Source organism: Schistocerca serialis, chromosome 10 (genome assembly GCF_023864345.2).
Source record: "Schistocerca serialis cubense isolate TAMUIC-IGC-003099 chromosome 10, iqSchSeri2.2, whole genome shotgun sequence".
NCBI classification, from domain to species: Eukaryota; Metazoa; Arthropoda; class Insecta; order Orthoptera; family Acrididae; genus Schistocerca; species Schistocerca serialis.
The window spans coordinates 164,336,249-164,360,692 of NC_064647.1; the positions used below are offsets into that span (position 1 = coordinate 164,336,249).

The window sequence follows — 24,444 nt, forward strand, 5'->3', positions numbered from 1 at the left end:
CTATACAAGGGCGATGTATTTGAGGACAATATTATGGAAATGGAAGAGGATGTAGATGAAGATGAAATGGGAGATATGACACTACGTGAAGAGTTTGACAGATTGTACTGAAAGACCTGAGTGGAAACAAGGCCCCCGGAGTAGACAACATTCCATTAGAACTACTGACAGCCTTCGGAGAGCCAGTCCTGACAAAACTCTATCATCTGGTGAGAAAGATGTATGAGACAGGCGGAATACCCTCAGACTTCAAGAAGAATATAATAATTCCAATCCCAAAGAAAGCAGGTGTTGACAGATGTGAAAATTACCGAACTATCAGTTTAATAAGTCACGGCTGCAAAATACTAACGCGAATTCTTTACAGACGAATGGAAAAACTGGTTGAAGCCAACTTCGGGGAAGATCAGTTTGGATTTCGTAGAAATATTGGAACACGTGAGGCAATACTGACCTTACGACTTGTCTTAGAAGGAAGATTCAGGAAAGGCAAACCTACGTTTCTAGCATTTGTAGACTTAGAGAAAGCTTTTGACAATGTTGACTGGAATACTCTCTTTCAAATTGTAAAGGTGGCAGGGGTAAAATACAGGGTGCGAAAGGCTATTTACAATTTGTACAGAAAGCAGATGGCAGTTAGTCGAGGGACATGAAAGGGTAGCAGTGGTTGAGAAGGGAGTGAGACAGGGTTGTAGCCTATCCCCGATATTATTCGATCTGTATATTGAACAAGCAATAAAGGAAACAAAACAAAAGTTCGGAGTAGGTATTAAAATCCATGGAGAAGAAATAAAAACTTTGAGGTTCGCCGATGACATTGTAATTCTGTCAGAGACAGTAAAAGACTAGGAAGATCAGTTGAACGGAATGGACAGTGTCTTGAAAGGAGGGTAAAAGATGAACATCAACAAAAGCAAAACGAGGATAATGGAATGTAGTCGAATTAAGTCGAGTGATGCTGAGGGAATTAGATTAGGAAATGAGACACTTAAAGTAGTATAGAAGTTTTGCTATTTGGGGAGCAAAATAATTGATGGTGGTCGAAGTAGGGAGGATATAAAATGTAGACTGGCAATGGCAAGAAAAGCGTTTCTGAAGAAGAGAAATTTGTTAACATCGAGTATAGATTTAAGTGTTAGGAAGTCGTTTCTGAAAGTATTTGTATGGGGTGTAGCCATGTATGGAAGTGAAATGTGGACGATAAATAGTTTGGACAAGAAGAGAATAGAAGCTTTCGAAATGTGGTGCTACAGGAGAATGCTGAAGATTAGATGGGTAGATCACATAACTAATGAGGAGGTATTGAATAGAATTGGGGAGAAGAGGAGCTTGTGGCACAACTTGACTAGAAGAAGGGATCGGTTGGTAGGACATGTTCTGAGACATGGAGGGAACACCAGTTTAGTATTGGAGGGCAGAGTGGAGGGTAAAAATCGCAGAGGGAGACCAAGAGATGAATACACTAAGCAGATTCAGAAGGATGTAGGCTGCAGTAGGTACTGGGAGACGAAGAAGCTTGCACAGGATAGAGTAGCATGGAGAGCTGCATCATACCAGTCTCAGAACTGAAGACCTCAAGATCAACAATGTTGGATTCATGTCGCGCGATGTGGGTGGTCAAGTCATTCTCTCGAATGGTCCAGAACGTTCTTCAAACCAATTGCGGAGCAACCGTGGTCTGGTGACATGGTGCTTCCTCATCCACAAAAATTGCGTCGTTGTTTGCGAAAGTGAACCCCATAATTGGCTGCAAATGATCTCCAAGAGGTTCAGTTGGATCAGAGGATCCAGTCAATTCCACGAAACAAAAGACCACACCATTATGGAGCCACCATCAGCTTGCACACTGCCTTGTTGACAACTTGTGTGCACGGCTTCGTGGGGCTCTGCGGCACACTCGTACCCTACCATCAGCTCTTACCAACTGAAATCGGGACTCACCTGACCAGGACAAGGTTATCCCATCCTCTAGGAAGCACAAGAGAGGCTCCGTAGGCGATGTCGTGCTGTCAGGAAAGGCACTCACGTCGGTCGTCTGCTGCCACATTCACGCTAAATTTCGCCGCACTGTGTTAACGGATACGTTCGTCTTAGGTCCCACATTGATTTCTGCAGTTATTTCACGCATTGTTGCTTCTCTGTTAGCACTGACAACGCAATGCAATCGCTATTGCTCTCGGTCGTTAAGTGAAGGCCGTCAGCCCCTTGTCCGTAGTGAGAGGTAATGACTGAAATCTGGTATTCTCGGCACGTTCTTGACACTGTGGGTCTCGAAATATTGAATTCTCTATCACTTTCCGAAATGGAATGTCCCGTGCGTCTAGCTCCCACTACCATTCCGCGTACAAGGCCTGTCAATGCTCGTCGCGCGGCCATAATAACGTACAAAACCTTTTTACATGAATTACCTGAGTACAAATGACAGTTCTACAAATGCACTGCCCCATTATACCTTGTGTGCGCAATATTACCGCCATCACTATATGTGTACATCACTATCCACTGCCACCTCAGTGATGTGCTTCAAACGCATATTCTCAGAATACCAGAGATGCCGTCTCTCTCTATGCTAGCTTGCTTTGTATGCCCTCCTTGCTTCGTACCCCATACGTTACTTTGCTTCGATAGTATCAGAGATCAAAAATGATTCAAACGGCTCTGGGCACTATGGGATTTAACTTCTGAGGTCATCAGTCCCCTAGAACTTTGAACTACTTAAGCCTAACTAACCTAAGGACATCACACACATCCATGCCCGAGGCAGGATCCGAACCTGTGACCGTAGCGGTCGCGCGGTTCCAGACTGTAGCGCCTAGAACCGCTCAGCCACCCCGGCCGGCTATCAGAGATCCTTCAGTTTGTCTCTTAGTTGTCTGCAATTTTCATGTTACATTTATAGCTAATTTCATTTCTACTACTCCTCATCAATTTCGTCTTTTGTTCTTTTGTCACTGCTTATCATTGCCCTATGACGATACCTTCAACTTGCGACAGAAATTGTAATATTACCGGTGACAGTGTCCCGAAAGCGAAGTTACTGACCACGATTTTGCAAATCTCCAACACGAAAGATGCTGTAAATATTCCCGTATTCCAATGAAGGACAGCTTCGAACTAAGCTTCTTAGAAGCTAGTTAATTCACATTATAAAGGCAAGTCTTCCGGCTGGGACTCTATGCCTGCTAGGTCCCTTTTAGAGTGAGCTGATGAGATAGCTCTATTTTTAGCAATCATATACAACCGCTCACTCGACGAAGGATCCGTAACTGAAGAAAGCGTAATTGCACGGGTCACACTATTACTCCAGAAAAGAAATAGGACTAATCCATTGAATTATACGTCCATAACACTGACGTCCGTTTGCAGTAGAACTTTGAACACATGTACTGCTTTTGAATATTATGAAGGAAATGATCGGCAGACATGCAGAGTAGTTTTAGACTGGGAAATTAAGGCAGATCGGCGGTCGCCAGACATATACATATTGACTTCAGAAAACTAAATATCTCAAGAACGACTCATCGTACGACAGAAAAAAGTTCTAGGTGAAATGTTAAATATTATTAAATGAGACATCTGTCTGCTCTACAATTGGTCAGCTCCTAGCCATCCCTCCTGCATATATTCAAATGGGAACCCCCAATTTTATTGCATATTCGGATTTTACGCCAAAAAATACGTGCAGTTTACTCAAACCATTGTTTACCGTTCGTCGTAGATAGTAGTGTAATCGACAAATATCAAGTGTGTCTGTTTTTATAATTAATAAATGACGCAATTGTTTCTACATTTCATTTACGATGTAAATACAATGAAGCGCCAAAGAAACTGGAGTAGGCATGAGTATTCAAATACAGAGAAATGTAAACAGGCACGGCGGTCGACAACGTCTATGTAAGACAACAACTGTCCGACACAGTTGTTATATCGGTCACTGCTGATAACATGGCAGGATATCAACATTTACGTGAGTTTGAACGTGTTTTTATAGTTGGCGCACGAGCGATTGGACACAGAATCTCCAAGGTAGCGATTATTGGGGATTTTCCCCTTTCGACCATTACATGAGCGTACCGTGAATATCAGGAATCTGGTTAAACATCAGATCTCTGGAATCGCTGCGGCCGGAAAATATTCTGAAAGAACGGAACAAACGACGACTGAATAGAATCGTTCAACGTGATAAAAGTGCAACCCTCCCGTAAATTGCTGCAGATTTCAATGCTGGGCCATCAACAAGTGTCAGCATGCGAACCATTCAACGAGACATCATAGATATGCGCTTTCGGAGACGAAGGCCCACTCGTGTATCCTTGATGACTCCACGACACTAAGCTTTACGCCTCGCCTGGGCCCGACAACACCAACATTGGACTGTTGATGATTAAAAACATGTTGCCTGGTCGGACGAGTCTCGTTGCAAATTGTATCGAACGGATGAAAATGTACGGGTACAGAGACAACCTCATGAATCCATGGACACTGCATGTCAGCAGGGGATTGTTCAAGTTGGCGAAGGCTCTGTAATGGTGTGGGGCGCGTGCAGTTGGAGTGATATGGGACCTCTGATACGTCTAGATACGTCTCTGACAGGTGACACGTCCGATCACCTCCATCCATTTAAGCCCACTGTGCATTCTGACAATTCCAGCAGGGCACTGCGATACTCCATACGTCCAGAATCGCTACTGAGTTGCTCCAAGAACATTCCTCTGAGTTTAAACTCTTTCCTGGCCACAAGACTTCTCAGATATGAACATTATTGAGTCCATGCCACGTCGTGTTGCGGCACTTCTGCATGCTTGCGGGGGGGGGGGGGGGGGGGTCTATATGACATTAGGCTTGTGTAGCAGTTTCTTTGGCTTTTCAGTGTACAAACCTTTGTGTTCTAACGGTTGATATTTATATTCGACATGTACTTCAGTGTTGCAAATTTGATAGTACAGTACAATATGATTAGCTGCTTCTGTGTCTGGTTAGGAACTACATTTAGCGTGACCCAGGAACAACTAAGCGAATGTAATAGTTGTCTCTAACTGAGTTGCTTGATACTGGTGAGTCCCCATATCTCGCACCGTTGGCGTTCTTGATTGGGGTGAGTATCCACATTTTATCTTAGTACAACGGTTGTAATAAGGCCCTGGGAGTAGACAACATCCCATTAGAACTACTGGGAGAGCCAGTCCTGACAAAATTCTACCATCTGGTGAGCAAGATATATGAGACAGTCAAAATACCCTCAGACTTCAAGAAGAATATAATAATTCCAATCCCAAAGAAGGCAGGTGTTGACAGATGTGAATATTACCGAACTATCAGTTTAATAAGTCACAGCTGCAAAATACTAACGCGAATTCTTTACAGACGAATGGAAAAACTGGTAGAAGCCGACCTCGGTGAAGATCAGTTTGGATTCCGTAGAAATGTTGGAACACGTGAGGCAATACTGACCCTACGACTTATCTTAGAAGAAACATTAAGGAAAGGCAAACCTACGTTTCAAGCATTTGTAGACTTAGCTTTTGACAACACTCACTGGAATACTCTCTTTCAAATTCTAAGGGAGGCAGAGGTAAAATACAGGGAGCGAAAGGCTATTTACAATTTGTACAGAAAGCAGATGGCAGTTATAAGAGTCGAGTGGCATGAAAGGGAAGCAGTGGTTGGGAAGGGAATGAGACAGGGTTGTAGCCTCTCCCCGATGTTATTCAATCTGTGTACTGAGCAAGCAGTAAAGGAAACAAAAGAGAAATTCAGAGTAGGTATTAAAATCCATGGAGACGAAAAAAAAACTTTGAGGTTCGCCGATGACATTGTAATTCTGTCAGAGACAGCAAAGGACTTGGAAGAGCAGTTGAACGGAATGGACAGTGTATTGAAAGGAGGGTATAAGATGAACATCAACAAAAGCAAAACGAAGATAATGGAATGTAGTCGAATTAAGTCGGGTGGTTCTGAGGGAATTAGATTAGGAAATGAGACACTTAAAGTAGTATAGGAGTTTTACTATTTGGGGAGCAAAATAACTGATGATGGTCGAAGTAGAGAAGATATAAAACGTAAACTGACAATGGCAAGGAAAGCGTTTCTGGAGAAGAGAAATTTGTTAACATCGAGTATTGATTTAGGTGTCAGGAAGTCGTTTCTGAAAGTATTTGTATGGAGTATTGTTTGGACAAGAAGAGAATAGAAGCTTTCTAAATGTGGTGCTACAGAAGAATGTTGAAGATTAGGTGGGTAGATCACGTAACTAATGAGGAGGTATTGAATAGGATTGGGGAGAAGAGAAGTTTGTGGCCCAACTTGACTAGAAGAAGGGATCGGTTGGTAGGACATGTCCTGAGGCATCAAGGGATCACAAATTTAGCATTGGAGGGCAGCGTGGAGGGTAAAAATCGTAGAGGGAGACCAAGAGATGAATACACTAAGCAGATTCAGAAGGATGTAGGTGGCAGTAAGTACTGGGAGATGAAGAAGCTTGCACAGGATAGAGTAGCATGGAGAGCTGCATCAAACCAGTCTCGGGATTGAAGACCAGAACAAAACAACAACAACAATTATTTGATTTATGTTTTATTTATTTTATTTTTATTTATTTATTTTATATATATTTATACACTCCTGGAAATTGAAATAAGAACACCGTGAATTCATTGTCCCAGGAAGGGGAAACTTTATTGACACATTCCTGGGGTCAGATACATCACATGATCACACAGACAGAACCACAGGCACATAGACACAGGCAACAGAGCATGCACAATGTTGGCACTAGTACAGTGTATATCCACCTTTCGCAGCAATGCAGGCTGCTATTCTCCCATGGAGACGATCGTAGAGATGCTGGATGTAGTCCTGTGGAACGTTCGTGCTGGACGTGCAGACCGCGTGAGACGACGCTTCATCCAGTCCCAAACATGCTCAATGGGGGACAGATCCGGAGATCTTGCTGGCCAGGGTAGTTGACTTACACCTTCTAGAGCACGTTGGGTGGCACGGGATACATGCGGACATGCATTGTCCTGTTGGAACAGCAAGTTCCCTTGCCGGTCTAGGAATGGTAGAACGATCGGTTCGATGACAGTTTGGATGTACCGTGCACTATTCAGTGTCCCCTCGACGATCACCAGTGGTGTACGGCCAGTGTAGGAGATCGCTCTCCACACCATGATGCCGGGTGTTGGCCCTGTGTGCCTCGGTCGTATGCAGTCCTGATTGTGGCGCTCACCTGCACGGCGCCAAACACGCATACGACCATCATTGGCACCAAGGCAGAAGCGACTCTCATCGCTGAAGACGACACGTCTCCATTCGTCCCTCCATTCACTCCTGTCGCGGCACCACTGGAGGCGGGCTGCACGATGTTGGGGCGTGAGCGGAAGACGGCCTAACGGTGTGCGGGACCGTAGCCCAGCTTCATGGAGACGGTTGCGAATGGTCCTCGCCGATACCCCAGGAGCAACAGTGTCCCCTATTTGCTGGGAAGTGGCGGTGCGGTCCCCTACGGCACTGCGTAGGATCCTACGGTCTTGGCGTGCATCCGTGCGTCGCTGCGGTCCGGTCCCAGGTCGACGGGCACGTGCACCTTCCGCCGACCACTGGCGACAACATCGATGTACTGTGGAGACCTCACGCCCCACGTGTTGAGCAATTCGGCGGTACGTCCACCCGGCCTCCCGCATGCCCACTATACGCCCTCGCTCAAAGTCCGTCAACTGCACATACGGTTCACGTCCACGCTGTCGCGGCATGCTACCAGTGTTAAAGACTGCGATGGAGCTCCGTATGCCACGGCAAACTGGCTGACACTGACGGCGGCGGTGCACAAATGCTGCGCAGCTAGCGCCATTCGACGGCCTACACCGCGGTTCCTGGTGTGTCCGCTGTGCCGTGCGTGTGATCATTGCTTGTACAGCCCTCTTGCAGTGTCCGGAGCAAGTATGGTGGGTCTGACACACCGGTGTCAAAGTGTTCTTTTTTCCATTTCCAGGGGTGTATTTATTAATTACTTATTAATTGATTAAATAATTTAATTGGTGGAATTAGTTTTCCAACATCTACAAAATTATTGAAAAGTATGAAACACATGAAACGCTTTTTAACTTGTGGCATCCAGAGTTCAAAAACAGAGAAAGTAGGATGGAAAGATAAGAAAGAATTTTTTATTTTAGAGTGTGACCGCATCCTCTATTTCGGCTTGCTAAGAAGCTGCTTAGATGTTTCCAAATGTCAAATGTCTTTGACGATAATCTTTGACGCCGCGCAAAAAAGGGGTACTACTCTGTGGGCATATTTTTCGACACATTTCAAGATTGCAGATGACTACTTGTTATTATGCTCTGCAGTTGCTAGTACCACAATTGCACTGTTTGCGCGTTTGGAAGGAAAGCAGCGGCAAAAATGAAACATATTTGGATGAAGCAGTAGGTCTTACGTCGAGATAATAAAAGCGTTCAGCAAAATTTGTGACGAGAGTTGCAAGTGGAGTAAGTCAAGTCTTAATATATAAATTACTTACGAATGGATTTCAGTATTTGCTCAGTAAAGTGACTGCTCATATCACAATTCAGAATACTCTCTTGAGAAGTGCTATATGTGCAAAAGACAGGCAAATTGTGACACAGGGATTTCTTGATACAGGAGAGAGGTACTCTAGCTTACAACACAGCACTCGAACTTCACATTGCACACTAACCAAAATAATTCCATAATGGTGCGAAGTGATTTATAAAGCACTGAATGGGGCATATGTGAAGGGAAATTAATGTTCAGTATACTATATGGATAATAAGAACAATTTTTATTTTTTAATAATTTAATTAATAGAATTAGTGTTCCGACAACTACAAAATTATTGAAAAGTATGAAACAGATGAAGCGCTTTTTCACATGTAGCATCCAGAGTTCAAAAATAGACAAAGTAGGATGGAAAGCTAAGACAGAACATTTGATTTTAGAGTGTGACCACACGCTTTATTTCGGCTTGCTGAGAAGCTGCCTGGGTGTTTCCAGATGTAGAGATGGATGGCTGTAGCGGTGATTGTGGACATGAAGTCGCTTGCAGCATATTCCACCTGCCCATCGACACACAATTAATAGCACGCACTGCGTCCCCTTTCTCAACCCCCACCCTAGTCGAAGCGAGTTTATTAAAAGAAAAAGAGTAGAAGGAACAAACCAACTCTGAAGCCATGTTTACAAAGTCACTATAGTGACGTCAAATAGCTGCAGTGATGCCAGCGCTCGAAGCGGTTACATTTCACATTGCAGTGAACAATAGACGAACGACTTTTATAATCAACTCTACGGCGAGGCCCTAGATTTGATCATATTTATTTGACGCTTAGCAGATTCTCTGCGGTGGCGGCCAATATGAAGAATGGAAGCAGGACAGTTGCAAACTGATGTGTCTTTCTATGGGAAAATGTGAATCGTTCTTTCTCGGATATGGTGGCAGTTTATAGAGACCGAAACTGTATCCCGAAGACCAGGGCAGAGCCGACGCTTTGTGACATCAGAAAAAGAGGACCGCTATTCGGCTGTAAAGGCACGTCGGTACCGCCTCAGTATTGCGCGGCATCTCACCTCGCAGCATCCACTGGACGTGTTTTATCGAGACAAACGGTGTACAGAAGGCTTCAAGGGAGTGGGCTTTACTCTCGGAGACCTGCTGTCTACCTCTGACAGGTCTCGACAGAAGAGAACGTCTACGAATAGAGTCGTCAGCATGTCACCTGGACGGTCGAACAGCGGACCAATGTTCTTTTCACAGATGAGTTCCGATTTGGTCTGGAGAGTGATTCGTATCTGGAGGGCACTTGGAACACGGTTTCGGCACCCAAACATTGTGGAAAGAGACTGACATCGAGGATGATCCCTTATGGTGTAGGCATGGATTATGTTGGCCACTGATCGCAATACTTTTATTAAAAATTTCAATCAGTTTCGTTCAAACAGCAACCGTCTTTGGACCATATGCGCTGAAATGTGATTACAATATAGAGAATGGTCAGAAAAAGTCTGAGAAACATGTCAGAGTGTTGCAGGTTCTAACAATCCTACCACAACAAAGGTCAAAAATTAATTATGATTGTAGTGTTGCTCACGTTGCTAAATATTGCATTTTCGGGCAACAACAAAGTTATATTATGTGGCAGGTGTCATAAGAGCACAGGTAATAAAGTCATTTCTTGAAATAATGGATAAACTAGGCACTCATCTTTTCGTGTTTCCCACGCTGGTCTCGTTGTGAACTCATGGCTCAATCGTCGAAAATCTAGGTAGTGATGATTCCAAACTTGAATGCAAAGAGGCCTAGGTGTTATTCTGCGATATTCAAAAGCTTTATAGATGTGTTTCATAAACGATTCTTCAAGATTAAACTTTTGTAAGTAACGGCAATGGTGATGTAAGAAAGTAATCAGCACTCCGAATTTAAGTTACACTTCTTTTTTATTACTTTTGTTGCAATATCACGTAACTCGTTCCAAAACATCACTTCACAATGTAAAACATACTTGAAAACATCTTCCTCACTGTTAAAGTTCACATTTCATAAACTGACTACAATTTGCGTCTTTTTAACATGACGACCAAAACTTGACTCTCTAATAACCGCTTACGCGCCCAAAAATCAGAGTTACAAGTACGTCAAAGATCATAGTGACAAAAGAAAGAATACACGTAAGAATACTATCATTGCAATATATACATATCGACGTATCGAAGTACCTCTACATTAATGAAATCAAATCTGAATGTTGTCACAGCAATACGTTAACTACTTTACAGAAACACAGTAGAATATTGCTGGTATCGAGAGGTTGAGGTGAGGTGCCGTAATGGTTACGTAATTCAAGTACCATTACGAGGCAAATCTATAAAACTTTTGAATATCGCAGAATAACACCTATGCCTCTTTGCATCCGAGCTTGGAATCATCACTACCTAGATTTTCGATGATTGAGCCATGAGTTCACAACGAGACCAGCGTGGGAAACACGAAAAGATGAGTGCCTAGTTTATCCATTATTTCAAGAAATGACTTTATTAACTGTGCTCTAATGGCACCTGCCACATAATATAACTTTGTTGTTGCCCGAAAATGCAATATTTAGCAGCGTGAGCAACACTACAATCATAATTAATTTTTGACCTTTGTTGTGGTAGGTTTGTTAGAAGTCGTGCTTAGAAATAATTGTTCTGAAATAAATTCGACACGATGCGCCGCTTCCGAGTTAATTAGACTCGCAAATTCAAGGGGCCCGCCACTCTGCATATATTCAGCGACGTATTTGCTGGACAGAATTGCAACCTTAAGGCGTGGGGATGGATTATGTTGGCCACTCGAACATCTCTTCATGAAATTGTACGGCTGAATCAGCAAGATTTAACTGCTGTCATGTGTCGCGACGAGATCTTGCGACCTCATGAGAAGTTGTCGAGAGGTGCTGTCGACCTCATATGGTACGGGTGGTAATTTTCTTGGAAACGGAAGATATTGCACACATGGTGTGGCCTGATCGTTCTCCCGATTTGAATCCATAGAGTGTGTCTGGGATGCACTGTGGAGACAGGCTGCACCACGTCAGCACCCACTAACCACTCTCCAAGAATGCGAGCAGATCTGCAGGAAGAATGGGCGTCATTGCCTCAAAATGAGACTGATGACGTCATTCAAAGCATGCCCTGTCGTTTTCATGCCTGTACTGCCGCTAGAGGTGGTCGCACCCATACTGAGCAAAAAATGTGTGCTAATCCGTTAATTTGGAAAAACAAAACTTTTTGTCTACCGTTATGCATGTTGCAGTTGTTTGTTCTGTCTCCTTCACATTGTTTCTACTTTACTATCACCTTCTAACATCCTGCGTGGTGTCTGTTTGTTCTAAGTCGTGTCTCCCTACCACTTTCGCGCAACGACGCTCTGAGTGTGTTTCTTAGGGAATTGACTAGTTTGAACCTGGGACCTGTTGCTGGTAAGGAGGCGCCAGACCACACATGACATGTAGAGTTCAGAAGAGTTCAGTGAGACTAGCGATGATATAATCAAATACTTAATGATTTCAGCGTCAGCTCCATTGCACTCCCTGCAAAAGAATCTTAATACTAACTAAATTTAGTGGAAGGGGTTCAAGGCTTTCTTATTTTTAGTTAGCTGGTAAAATAACGTCGAAAAAACAGTTAAGTTTGCCACTGGGATTTTTATTCTACTCACAAACATTGTTTATAAATTTCACTATTGATGAAATGAAATAATTTAAAACAGGATGATAAAAACCAACTATGTTCAAGAAAAATGTGAATAAATATTCCCTGAATGGGTTTCCAAGTTCTACAATGGATCGAAGGATGACCTACGCCATATCACATCAATAATCTAGGTTTAAATTAAGTTTCATAAAAGAGAAAACTATCTAAAATGGTCTACAGTAACCCTCAATTATCTTTAATTACTTATTTAACTTGTCATAAATTACAGTGGCTGATGTGGCTTTTCAATAATTATATAACAGAAAAATAATCGCATTGCAGATTTTAACTTCTAGTAGCAAATGTGAATACCATTTAATTTAATTGACGATCGATACTAGTATTGCGTAAAAAGGGGGTGTAACAGATGAGACTTCTGCAGTTCTGAGTGAAGCCTTACGCGCTCTTATGCGACATCGCGTGCGTTCATTACCTTGTCGGTGGTTAGTCAGCGTCAGGGGGCGGCGGGCGGCGTAGCTAGACACACCTTGCCGTCTCGGAAGCAACTCTCTAACTTCTCCTTACTACAATTTACCGAAGTTGGTTTAAGAAAAAGGTATCTGGCTATGTTTTCAACTGACCAATTAGCGTCTCAATGTTAACCTTAAGCTCCGCCTACAAAAATTCTGTCTATACAATGAGGAACGTTATACTTTTCACGGTGGGTCAATGTTTTTAATGTTTGCTACGTAACAGAGACACGTATAGTCTCACGCAAAAACTTGCAGCTGGTGTGGCCCTTTTAGTGTTATAGTAAGATCTACACTGTTCTTCTGGAGGGCTCTATCTTTTAACATGGGCCGGGGGCTGCTCTTGGCAATCGGCCAGCGATGTGGGTGTCCGTCACTTATCGTAGGGTCTTCTAGCTTACACGACTCTGCTCTCTGCTTCTGTTCTCGTTTCTCCCCTCGGAACTGAGTCTGTTTCACGGTGGGAAGGTATGACATGCATTTAGGCGTTCTTATGTTAGTCTGTCGTATTCCATTTGCTCACTCGTTGATCGTATTTCTTTGCTTAATTTAATGTCAGGATTTATTCGGAGCTATGTGACATACTGCCGGATTTGCTATCATGTCAGCGTTTTCATGGAAGATGTTGGATTTGCCTGACACCTTACAACCTGTGTATACTGTTCTGTGGCAAAATGAACGCAACCATGCAAAATTTCCGTTTGTTGCTTTAATTTTGGACACCAGTGTATTTGCAACGTTCGCGTTTTGAAAATAACACGTTTTCGGTGACTCTGTAGTTCATTTGAAGAGGACAAGCCGAAAAATCAGTGCCAGAGAGAAACAAACGCAGCCACTCACCGCTGTTGCCTGAAATGCAGGAGGATCTGCAACGAATTGACGCATGGTCCAGGGAATGGCAATTGAATCTCAATGTAGACATGTGTAATGTGCTGCGAATACATGGAAAGAAAGATCCTTTATCATTTAGCTACAGTATAACAGGGCAGCAACTGGAAGCAGTTAATTCCATAAATTTTCTGGAATTAGGCATTAGGAGTGATTTAAACTGGAATGAACATATAAAGTTGATCGTCGGTAAAGCGGATGCCAGGCTGAGATTCATTGGAAGAATCCTAAGGAAATTCAATCCGAAAACAAAGCAAGTAGGTTACAGTACACTTGTTCGCCACTGCTTGAATATTGCTCCCCAGTGTGGGATCCGTACCAGATAGGGTTGATAGAAAAGATAGAGAAGATCCAACGGAGGGCAGCGCGCTTCGTTACAGGGTAATTTAGAAATCGCGAAGGCGTTACGGAGATGATAGATAAACTCCAGTGGAAGACTCTGTAGGAGAGACGCTCAGTTGCTCGGTACGGGCTTTTGTTAAAGTTTCGAGAACATACCTTGAAACACGTATGTAACATAGCAGCGATGGTGAGGCACGTTAAAATCTTTGACCAGAGAGCCTATTATCGTGGTTAGTATGCGCTTGACCGCGCGAGTGGTGCGAGCAGTTCGCTAGTAGTCGTCGGTAGTAGTACGCTAGTAGTCGTCATGCAGAGCAGTACGCGAGTAGCAGTAGGCCAGTGCACTCTGTCGGTAGTAGTAGCTCAGTTCTGTTGCGTGCAGTATGTCGGTAATAGCAGTCGAGTGGAGGTGTGTGAGTGAGGAGTCGGCGAGCGTCGTCATGGCATTCTGGTCAAGATGCTGAATGAGGTATATTGTTAATTAAGGTAATCATCAGATAATGTAAAGTTTATTTATTGTAATTAATTTCCAACAAGTGCCCCAATAATAATATTGATTTCAAAGCAATTTTTACAAAAAAAAATCATTTAATTACGATTTCCTTCATTTCCCTTAAAGAAAAGTTTCAGTTAAATTAAAAAAATATATATATATATTATTTGCAATGCAGTTCCTCCAAGCCGTGCGCAACAATAAGAGCAGAAATTTGACAAGCAGTTTCAATGAGGTAAGAATTTAATTCTGATTTTTTTGCACAGGGCCAAAGACCGATATTTCGGTTTAATTGAATTTTCATTGTCAGTGAAGTTTCATTAGCACTGAATTGTTTTTCATCATTTTCGTGACAGCTTATACTTTCAGTCACATTGCGATTCTCACTTTTATTGTCATTAAATTCAATTGCTAGGGAGGTTACGTTTGGCTCCGATTCATTTATTATTTCTGTCCATTTTAAATTTTTGTGGGGAGGTTACACTTGGCGACACCCAGTCCAGGATCGAATTTCGTTGAGAATCTTTTGAAAAACAGTCAGATATCTGCTCTTATTTGCTTAGATATAATTAGGATTTGGTGCAACGCTTTTATTAATCTTGTGACTTTCTTTCTACAGGTCAACAGCAATTCGTTGCTCTGTTGTATTTGTTTGTTGCCTTTTTGTATTTGTGCTTATTTCTTTTGTGAATAATTGTGACTATTGTGAAAATGCCGCGAAAGACTATGAATAGTGTATCGCGAGGTATTTTGAATGAAATTACCGACTTAAACAGCGTGACCGATAGTAATTGTGACACGCAGTGTAATGATGACAATCCTGCGTCCACTAACAATCAGTGCATTCCAACCACTAATGATGACTTTTACCTTAATGATGAACAAACGAACTTAATTGTCTCGTCTGTTAATTTGACGACAATTGATGACGCGGAGCGGTCTATAGTAATGAGCGCTGCCGAGCTTAACACACCCGATTTAGAAAATCCAAGTAATGTACAGACAAATTTTTCTAGTGAAAATGAACAGTGTACTGGAAGTACGACGGATCTATTTAATTCCGAAATAGTGTCTGACAGTGTACATCCGACTGATAAACCTTTCTGTAAATTACAGAATGACCAAATGGTCACGCAAAACAAGACAATTTCAGAGCCACCATTAAATAGCACGGAGAATAGAAATGCTAATTTTGTGTCGGATCCACTTAAGGAATTGTTGCTACAAATTCTTGAATCAAACAAACAACAGAGTGAGAAAACAGACAAAAATTTCAGACAACAGAGTGAAGATTTCAGACAACTTAGGGAAGATAACAAACAAGATAACGGAAAACTCAAACAACAACTTAGTGAACAGGCGAGACAACAGAGTGAAGATTTTAGACAACTTAGTGAGCAGAACAAACGGTTTAATGAAAAAGTAGACGACAATTCCAGACAGCTTAGTGAACAAATTAGAGCCGTTGCGGCGCAGTGTCATGACACTAAGGAACAGTTGCGCGTGGAAATTGAGGCTTGTTCAAAAAAAGTAGCGAAGAAATTAGGTCTGTTGCTCAGGAATTAAGGGAAATGCAAACAGCCGCAACAGAAACACTCAGAGACGAAATTAGCAGAGTCGCTAAACAATGCTCTAAAAAAGCTACACAATTACGCGACGAGTTTAAAGCAATGACAGCAGAACTTTCGCGCACAATGGATGAAAAGATCGACGCGAAATTCGACCAACAGAACACTCAGATTGACGAACGCTTTAATCTTCACATACAAAACAGTGATACGCGTTTCCGTAAATTTATTCAGGATCAAAACAAAGTAAAACGACAGGTAATGGAAAAAATCACAGCACAGAGACAGGAAGACAAACGTAAAATGTTTGCGAAGGCAAAAACGTATGTAGACAATAATATTACTACAGTGTCCGACAAAATTAACACCATCGAACAGTTGAACGCGGAATTACGGGATGAAATTTCTGATCTTAAATCAAAAACAGATACACACACAGTAAATATTCAAACAGTGACAGACAGATTCGAACAATTAGAACTAATACAGGATTGCGATGTCATCAAAGCTGATGTTAAAAAACTGAGCGAAACTACACGTAAGTTGCAAAAACAGATTAATGCGTCTGATTCTAAAACCGATGATCAGGCAAAAATACTGACTGAAAAATATGATGAATTAGCCAGTCGTATTGATGCTATTGAAAGTAATAATGATAATAAATCAGACGATACTGCACCGATTTCATTTAACCAAACACCTGAATTTCAAAATTTACAGCAGACAATTAATGAGATCGATTCGTCTAATAACATGTTGCATAGAAAATTGTCGAGTTTACAACAAGAGGTAACAGAGATAAAAAATATTTCAGTTAATAATACATCACAGCAGACGCCACTTTACGAACATTTGTCAGACTTACGCAGTGCATATAATTTGAGCAATTTACAGCAACTACGCGACTTAAAATCTGAAAAGCTACGCAACTTGAAATCTGAAATGACACAGACGAACAGATTCACACACAAACCTGAACGTAGTATCAAATTCAGTGACGAGAACGTTGATTATAAGCAATTTGCATTTGTAAGAAAATGTAAGGAATTTAATAATGGCAGAACACAGATACACGATTTGCGCTGTATACGACAATTTGTTTTTATGCTTTCACCGCTATTACCTGTAATGCAGAAGCTAGCTTTGAACCAGATGCGACAATTTATTTTTGTATTTACAACAGCATTGCCTATAATGAAGAAACTAGAATTAGCATACAGACAGCAATTTATTTCTGAATTTGTACCGCCATTGCCTATAACACAAAAGCTGAAATTTATTTGCAGTGCGTAAATGACCTCAGGGGATTCATTACGCTTTAATGAATATGTGCCGTAGCGAGCATAGGGCCCCGAGCTGTAGTAGTGCTGGTTCATCTTTTGTTTTCTGCACTGCTGCCTTCTCTTCTACTATCCTTTATATCTATCGAAACTGCTCTTTAACTATTGCTCTACCTAGTATTAAGAAACGAGTAATGAAAACCCGATCAGACAAATTTTTACCGAATGTGACAATTTTCAGTAGGCACTCCCGTAATGACAACTACCGCCGTAACTTTAATAACAGATAAAATCGTAATCATCTGTATGTACAAAATTTTCGGCAGTCGCAACCACATTTTGTAACAATAGACGTTTTTTTTACCACAATAGCATGAAAGTCAACCGCTTAGCATACCTAACCAACAATGCAGTCTACAAGGTCAACCAGGCTTTAATGTTTCGCCGCGTGCACGTATAGTCCCAGCTCCAACAAATAGTAACGCATGGCAGCAAAGAAATAACTACGTACAGATAACACACTATTTCAACTCGTATCGCAATGCGCCGTATAGAAATTACTATCATGACAGACGTAAAAAAAAAAGAAAAAATAATGAGCACAATTTTCAGCGTACATTTAATAACAGTCGATCTTTTCAGCAGCAAGAACATCAGCAACAACACATTATCATGAATGAAACAGACAATAGGTGTCATCCATAGCGTAATACGTCAGGAAGGGTTAAACAGAACAGTTCAAATAGTCGAAATGCCACAGCATCCTCCCGTAAATAATAGCACGTACGACAAGAATATGACCAGACACAGTACAGATTGCATATTCCAGTAACGTAAGCACTACTTTAGACACGCAGAATGTTGTTCATGAAAATGTAATTATTTTTGATGACATACGAGACACTCTTTTACAGGAAAGACCATTTGTTCAGAAAACTATTTCACATCCTGTCATCGAAATTAAAATTGGTTCATCGAAATTCTCAGCAGTGCGGATCATCTATATCAGTAATAAATGAAGAAACTTTTAACGAGTGTAACAAAGATAATACGTATCCTACATTACCATTAGGCAGAATGAAAGTAAAAGGAGCAGTGCCGAGTAAAGGGGTAGACGTTAATTTGCAGACGCATGTATCATTTAGTATTGCAGGTCACACATTTCACTCAAATTTTTGGATTGTTCCTTTATTGACAACAGACGTAATTTTGGGTACGAATTTTCTGGTACAACACGACGCAGTTATCGATTTTCAAAATTCTTATTTAATGTTAAAGGATGAAAATGTACAATTGGCTTTAGAATTTCAGCACTCTTTATCTGCGGAAGAACAAACAATTAACCGCACAGAGGTCATTTCCGCAACACGTAACATAGACTGTAATCCCACATTGTTCACGGATACGTACGTACACAACTATAATACTCCAGACGAAGCTGACTACGACGTAATACAGATGATTTCCGATAAGGTTAAACAAAGCAGTGCAAATACAGACGACGAACGCACGCAACTACCCAAAATTCTTTTACAGCAAGCTATATGGACACGTATGTTACGAGCTAGAAACATTTCTCCGATTTATATATCCAAGTACCATGCTTCTTCGAACCCTTGTGAACGGTTAATGAAAGAAATTGGTAAGCTGTGCCGCATATACTGCCACAAAAGACATATTGATTGGGATACACACATACTCTCATTCCAAGATGTAATTAATTCCATTCCAAATGAATCCACTATGCTAACTCCGTCTGTTATACTGAAAAATGTTGAACCACCAAACAAAATTAAAGAATTAGTAAACTTCCCTAAATGTCGTCGACTAAGACACCACGAAATAATTGACATTGCGCTGAACAACATCAAACGTGCCGCAGAGCGCCGGAGAAGACAGCAAAAACAGGTTTGTACACGCCGCGACTTTCACGTTGGACAGAAGATATTAGTGCGTACACACTATTTATCCAGCAAATTAAAAGGTAAGTGCAGTAAATTTGAACTTCTATACGCAGGACCATATCGGATTCGCAGCATCCCTCACCCCAATGTTGTACACGTCGAAACTTTGAGAACCAGAAAATCGAAAGGCAACCACCATTGGTCAAATATTAAACCCTTTATTGAATGAAGACACTGTATGATTCAACACACTATGATGCCATTTACTAATGCAATTATATTCACCTGACTAATTACTGATGATTATCGTATTTTTTCTTGGCAAGTGCCCGACAAAGTAAGGTTAGCAGGTTGCTTTTCTTGTCGCTACACATCAGACCGTGCATATTTTTCCAGATGAACTTACGTATTTTATGAATAATTATGCAATTCTATGTAATGACGTAGTAATTTTATCAAATTCTCTCTCCATTAAAGTCTTTAATTCTCGCCTCTATTAACTACACTACATACAAGCTGAACACAACGAACGTCACATTTTGTCTTTGATTGTATTCCAGTTTTGTTTATATGCACTGTGAAATAGTTAAGATATAACACACACCAGTTGACTTTGACATTTGTTGCCCTATGATATCTCAACATCGTGACTGTTTTACATTTTTCTCTTTTGCTGCTGCATTGTGATATTCTCTGTACATTTTGGCTTTGAACTGTCAATGTCTTTGACATATTACGTTTTCTGTCATGTTATGCTGTATGGTTAATTATGTCACTATAAACCAGTCATTATTTAGTGGGTATATGATTTAAATGCAAGGCATTAATCTCTGTTCATCAATTTCAGAAAGAACTGATGCGTGTAAGAAATAAATTCAACAGAAATGGGAATTTCACCTACGGAATAAACGAAAGAAGATGCAATAACTTTATGAGGAAGAGTAAATGGATCAGGATTAACAAGCATTAACAAGAATATACTATACTCATCGTAGAATAGCAGTCTTAACTAATTTTTCTTTCAGAATACAAGGTGATTGATGCAGGCTGTCAGACAGAACTACACATCTTAGTTTTAGTGATGAAATATGCTAGAGATAAGGAATAGTTGTGTAATGAGTAATGAAGTGATTTTTTGCAGATGATAATGAATGCTGATGAATAATGATGAAGAATATGCTGATATGAATAATGAAGTTTTTCTTTACAGGTGATGATGATAATGGTGTTATGATGAGATGTATAACCTGTTAATTCGAAGTTCACTACTTTTCAGCATAGTGTGCGTTTCTTCTTTCAGGTCAATAATCCATTTTGTATTTTTTTCAGGAGAAGCTTTTCATGATACTTACTAAACCTGTTACTTATTATACCTGTTCTAGTACTTGCATTTTTATATTTTTACCCATTTGTATTTATCATTTATAAATGTGATCACATGTACTGCCTTGTTACATAACCTTGCTACAGCTGACTCATGACGAATGACGTTACCTATCCTCATTTGCAGCAATAGGTCAAAAGCAAATAGTGTTATGCCTCAGTAATTAATTATCGATCCCAACGCAATGCATTGCTAACAAAAAAAAAAAAAAAAAAAAAAGGTGTTACCATTCCCACATAATGCCACTAGTTTATGATAATTCTGAATAATACTGATTAGCTCTGAATAGTATGTCACTTGAGTAATGACTTCTTAATGAAACTAAAAAATATATATATATATAAAATAATGATTTGTAACTGGCTAATAACTTCCACTGTTTATTGTAATGAGACTACTTATAATGCCCATGATTATTAATGCTATGATTGTAATTAGCTGATTTTTAATAATGACTTCTTAATGAACTGAACAATACTGAATGAGGAACAATGTTTTATACTATTCGATACTTGATGGCCACTGAGTGCCAATAATTAGTGTCACTTAATGAATTACATTATTAATTATGCCATTAATTAGCTCCTGTTTTCAATGCCATACTTTGTAACTGGAAAGGAATGTGATTGTTTAATAATGCTTTGTAATTAGGAGAAGGCTAATGATTATTACTATATTGGAATGACACATAATTAATTAACTATGCTTTACTTTGTAACTGGAAAAGAATGCGATTATTTAATAATGCTTTGTAACTAGGAAAAGAAGGTTACTGATTCTATGTAAAACAATTAATGAACATTTTTCTGTAATACTACATACATGGTACAGAAATGTTCAATAACTAGGCTATGAATGCCGCAAACTACTACTGTAATTGACAATATTATGTGACTTAATGTCCTTCACCTTATGAGCTAACAACCCTGAATTACTGCAATGTCCATTTGTCCTGTCTATCCTAGTGATCATGGAGCACTATCTTTGGTTTTTGCACTAATTCTACGTTGGTGTGCCTTGTAAGAGCGTGGTGTTGACACGACATGCTGTCCACCACCGTGAGCGATGAAGACGTTATTATGGTCCCACTGTTTGGTGTACCTAGTGTACTGCCAAAATGAAAACATGGAACATTACTACGACAGTTCAGTGTCTTGGCTACACTGATAAATTCTGATGGGAAAAGAACTTCAAATTGAGTCACTTGGTGTTGTACTTCTGTGGAAAGATATGGACTTTCAGAACAGCTGTGTGCAATCTAAAGTGCTACAACCATGATGCAATCCTTCCCTTTCCTATCCTAATTCTTGTCACATAGTGAAAATCATTTTTTGCTAACATCATTTATGTTCATGGGTTATACATTTTAGATTTGCTGAACTCCAGTGCGAGTACACTTATGTCACTTGTCGATATGATTTTTTTTGCCATTATGTTTATTTATTGTGAAAATGCTAAAGACATTTTTCGATTTGTTCTGAAGTACAGTATATGTGCACTCTTGTCTTTTATATTGTATATACATTTTTATTTTAATGATATGTTCTGAACTACAGTGCATGTGCACTTATGTTAGGTGTTAATATGTTTTCTACTGAACTTCAGTGCCTGTGCATTTTTCTCATTTTTCAATATGATTTGTACTCATTCTGTATGTTCAATACTTCAGTGTGTATGCACTTGTGTCATTTGTTACTCTTTGTATATACATTTCATCATTTCTGATATGTTCTCAACTGCAGTGCATGTGCACTCATATCACTTGTCAACATGATTTTTTGCCATTCTGTTTATTTGTTCTGAAAAAGCTAAAGAATTTTTTCAGTGCGTGTGCACTTTGTTATCTGTCAAATAATTTCTATATACATTTTTCTGTTTGCTACTATGTTTTGTACTCACATTTTGTCTTTGCCTGATATATTTTGTACTTGGTGCGTGTGCACCACATTTAATTTATGTACTACATTTGAGTATTTTGTAAATTGTAAAAATTTCTTGCGATGGCAAGTCCAAATGACTCACCATCGCTGCCAAATTTTTGCCCCCCCAGTGGAGGGTTATGAAACACGTATGTAACATAGCAGCGATGGTGAGGCACGTTAAAATCTTTGACCAGAGAGCCTATTATCGTGGTTAGTATGCGCTTGACCGCGCGAGTGTTGCGAGCAGTTCGCTAGTAGTCGTCGGTAGTAGTACGCTAGTAGTCGTCATGCAGAGCAGTACGCGAGTAGCAGTAGGCCAGTGCACTCTGTCGGTAGTAGTAGCTCAGTTCTGTTGCGTGCAGTATGTCGGTAATAGCAGTCGAGTGGAGGTGTGTGAGTGAGGAGTCGGCGAGCGTCGACATGGCATTCTGGTCAAGAAGCTGAATGAGGTATATTGTTAATTAAGGTAATCATCAGATAATGTAAAGTTTAATTATTGTAATTAATTTCCAACAAGTGCTCCAATAATAATTTTGATTTCAAAGCAATTTTTACAAAAAAAAAAAAAAATCATTTAATTACGATTTCCTTCATTTCCCTTAAAGAAAAGTTTCAGTAAATTTAAAAAAAATATATATATATATATTATTTGCAATGCAGCTCCTCCAAGCCGTGCGCAACAATAAGAGCAGAAATTTGACAAGCAGTTTCAATGAGGTAAGAATTTAATTCTGATTTTTTGCACAGGGCCAAAGACCGATATTTCGGTTTAATTGAATTTTCATTGTCAGTGAAGTTTCATTAGCACTGAATTGTTTTTCATCATTTTCGTGACAGCTTATACTTTCAGTCAGATTGCGATTCTCACTTTTATTATTATTAAATTCAATTGCTAGGGAGGTTACGTTTGGCTCCAATTCATTTATTATTTCTGTCCATTTTAAAATTTCGGTGGGGAGGTTACAACCTTCACCGAAGAGTCAAGCAGTATATTGCTCCCTCCTACGTATATCTCGCGAAGAGACCATGAGGATAAAATCAGAGAAATTAGAGCCCATACAGAGGCATACCGACAATCTTCCTTTCCACGAAAAAAAAAAGTGTGAAATCTTATGGGACTTAACTGCTAAGGTCATCAGCCATAAACGTACACACTACTTAACCTAAATTATCCTAAGGACAAACACACACACACCCATGCCCGAGGGAGGACTCGAACCTCCGCCGGGACCAGCCGCACAGTCCATGACTGCAGCGCATCAGACCGCTCGGCTAATTTCTTTCCACTAACAATACGACACTGGAATAGAAGGGAGAACCGATAGAGGTGCTCAAAGTACCCTCCGCCACACACACCGCCAGGTGGCTTGCGGATTATCGATGTAGATGTAGATTTAGATGATAACTTTTGCTTCCTATCCAAGCTATCCCTATGTAGCGAACTAGCTCGCTTCGTTGCGAAAATTTTAAGCAAGAGACAGGTGAAAATAACGAAAACACAGACGGTATGACTTACCAGCAGCTTCATGTTCGTCAGATTGTTGCCCATGATTGACCAGCGGACACATTTATATGCTCCAGGACGCGGTACGTCCTTGAGGTAGCCTGCATAGAAACAGTTTTTGTTGTCATTTCCAAGTCACACAGGAGCGATAGCCGCAAAGGAAGGTTGGAATGCAATACCGGAAAAAGTCTTCGGTCCAGCTGCAAAAATCATCGAAACAGGTACCGTTACTGGGGTTACCTTGTAGTAGATAGTTGTCAGTGCTTTTCCTAGCGTTACATTGTTGTGGTCAGTGGGAACGTAATTGCTGCCGCGTTTTGCGGTTGACGAGTCGAGCCCCTAGTGGGTCTACTACCCTGCATTACAATCGTGCCTCTTTGGCTGCTTCAATTGCGGGATACTTTCTCGAGCGCAATTTTTGAAACCATTTTTATGGAGAA

At 40.6% G+C, this 24,444-nt stretch overlaps 1 protein-coding gene across 1 annotated transcript in view; it reads right to left on the reverse strand.

Annotated features, from left to right (window-relative positions):
* The window catches only part of LOC126424631 (serine, glycine, tyrosine and glutamine-rich protein-like), a 33,896-nt gene extending 9,847 nt beyond the window's left edge, over nt 1-24,049 (reverse strand). The window contains exon 1 of the mRNA XM_050087365.1: nt 24,017-24,049. Coding sequence (XP_049943322.1) covers nt 24,017-24,049 — 33 coding nt within the window. The remainder of the gene's footprint in view (nt 1-24,016) is intronic.
* Nucleotides 24,050-24,444: the final 395 nt, after the last annotated feature.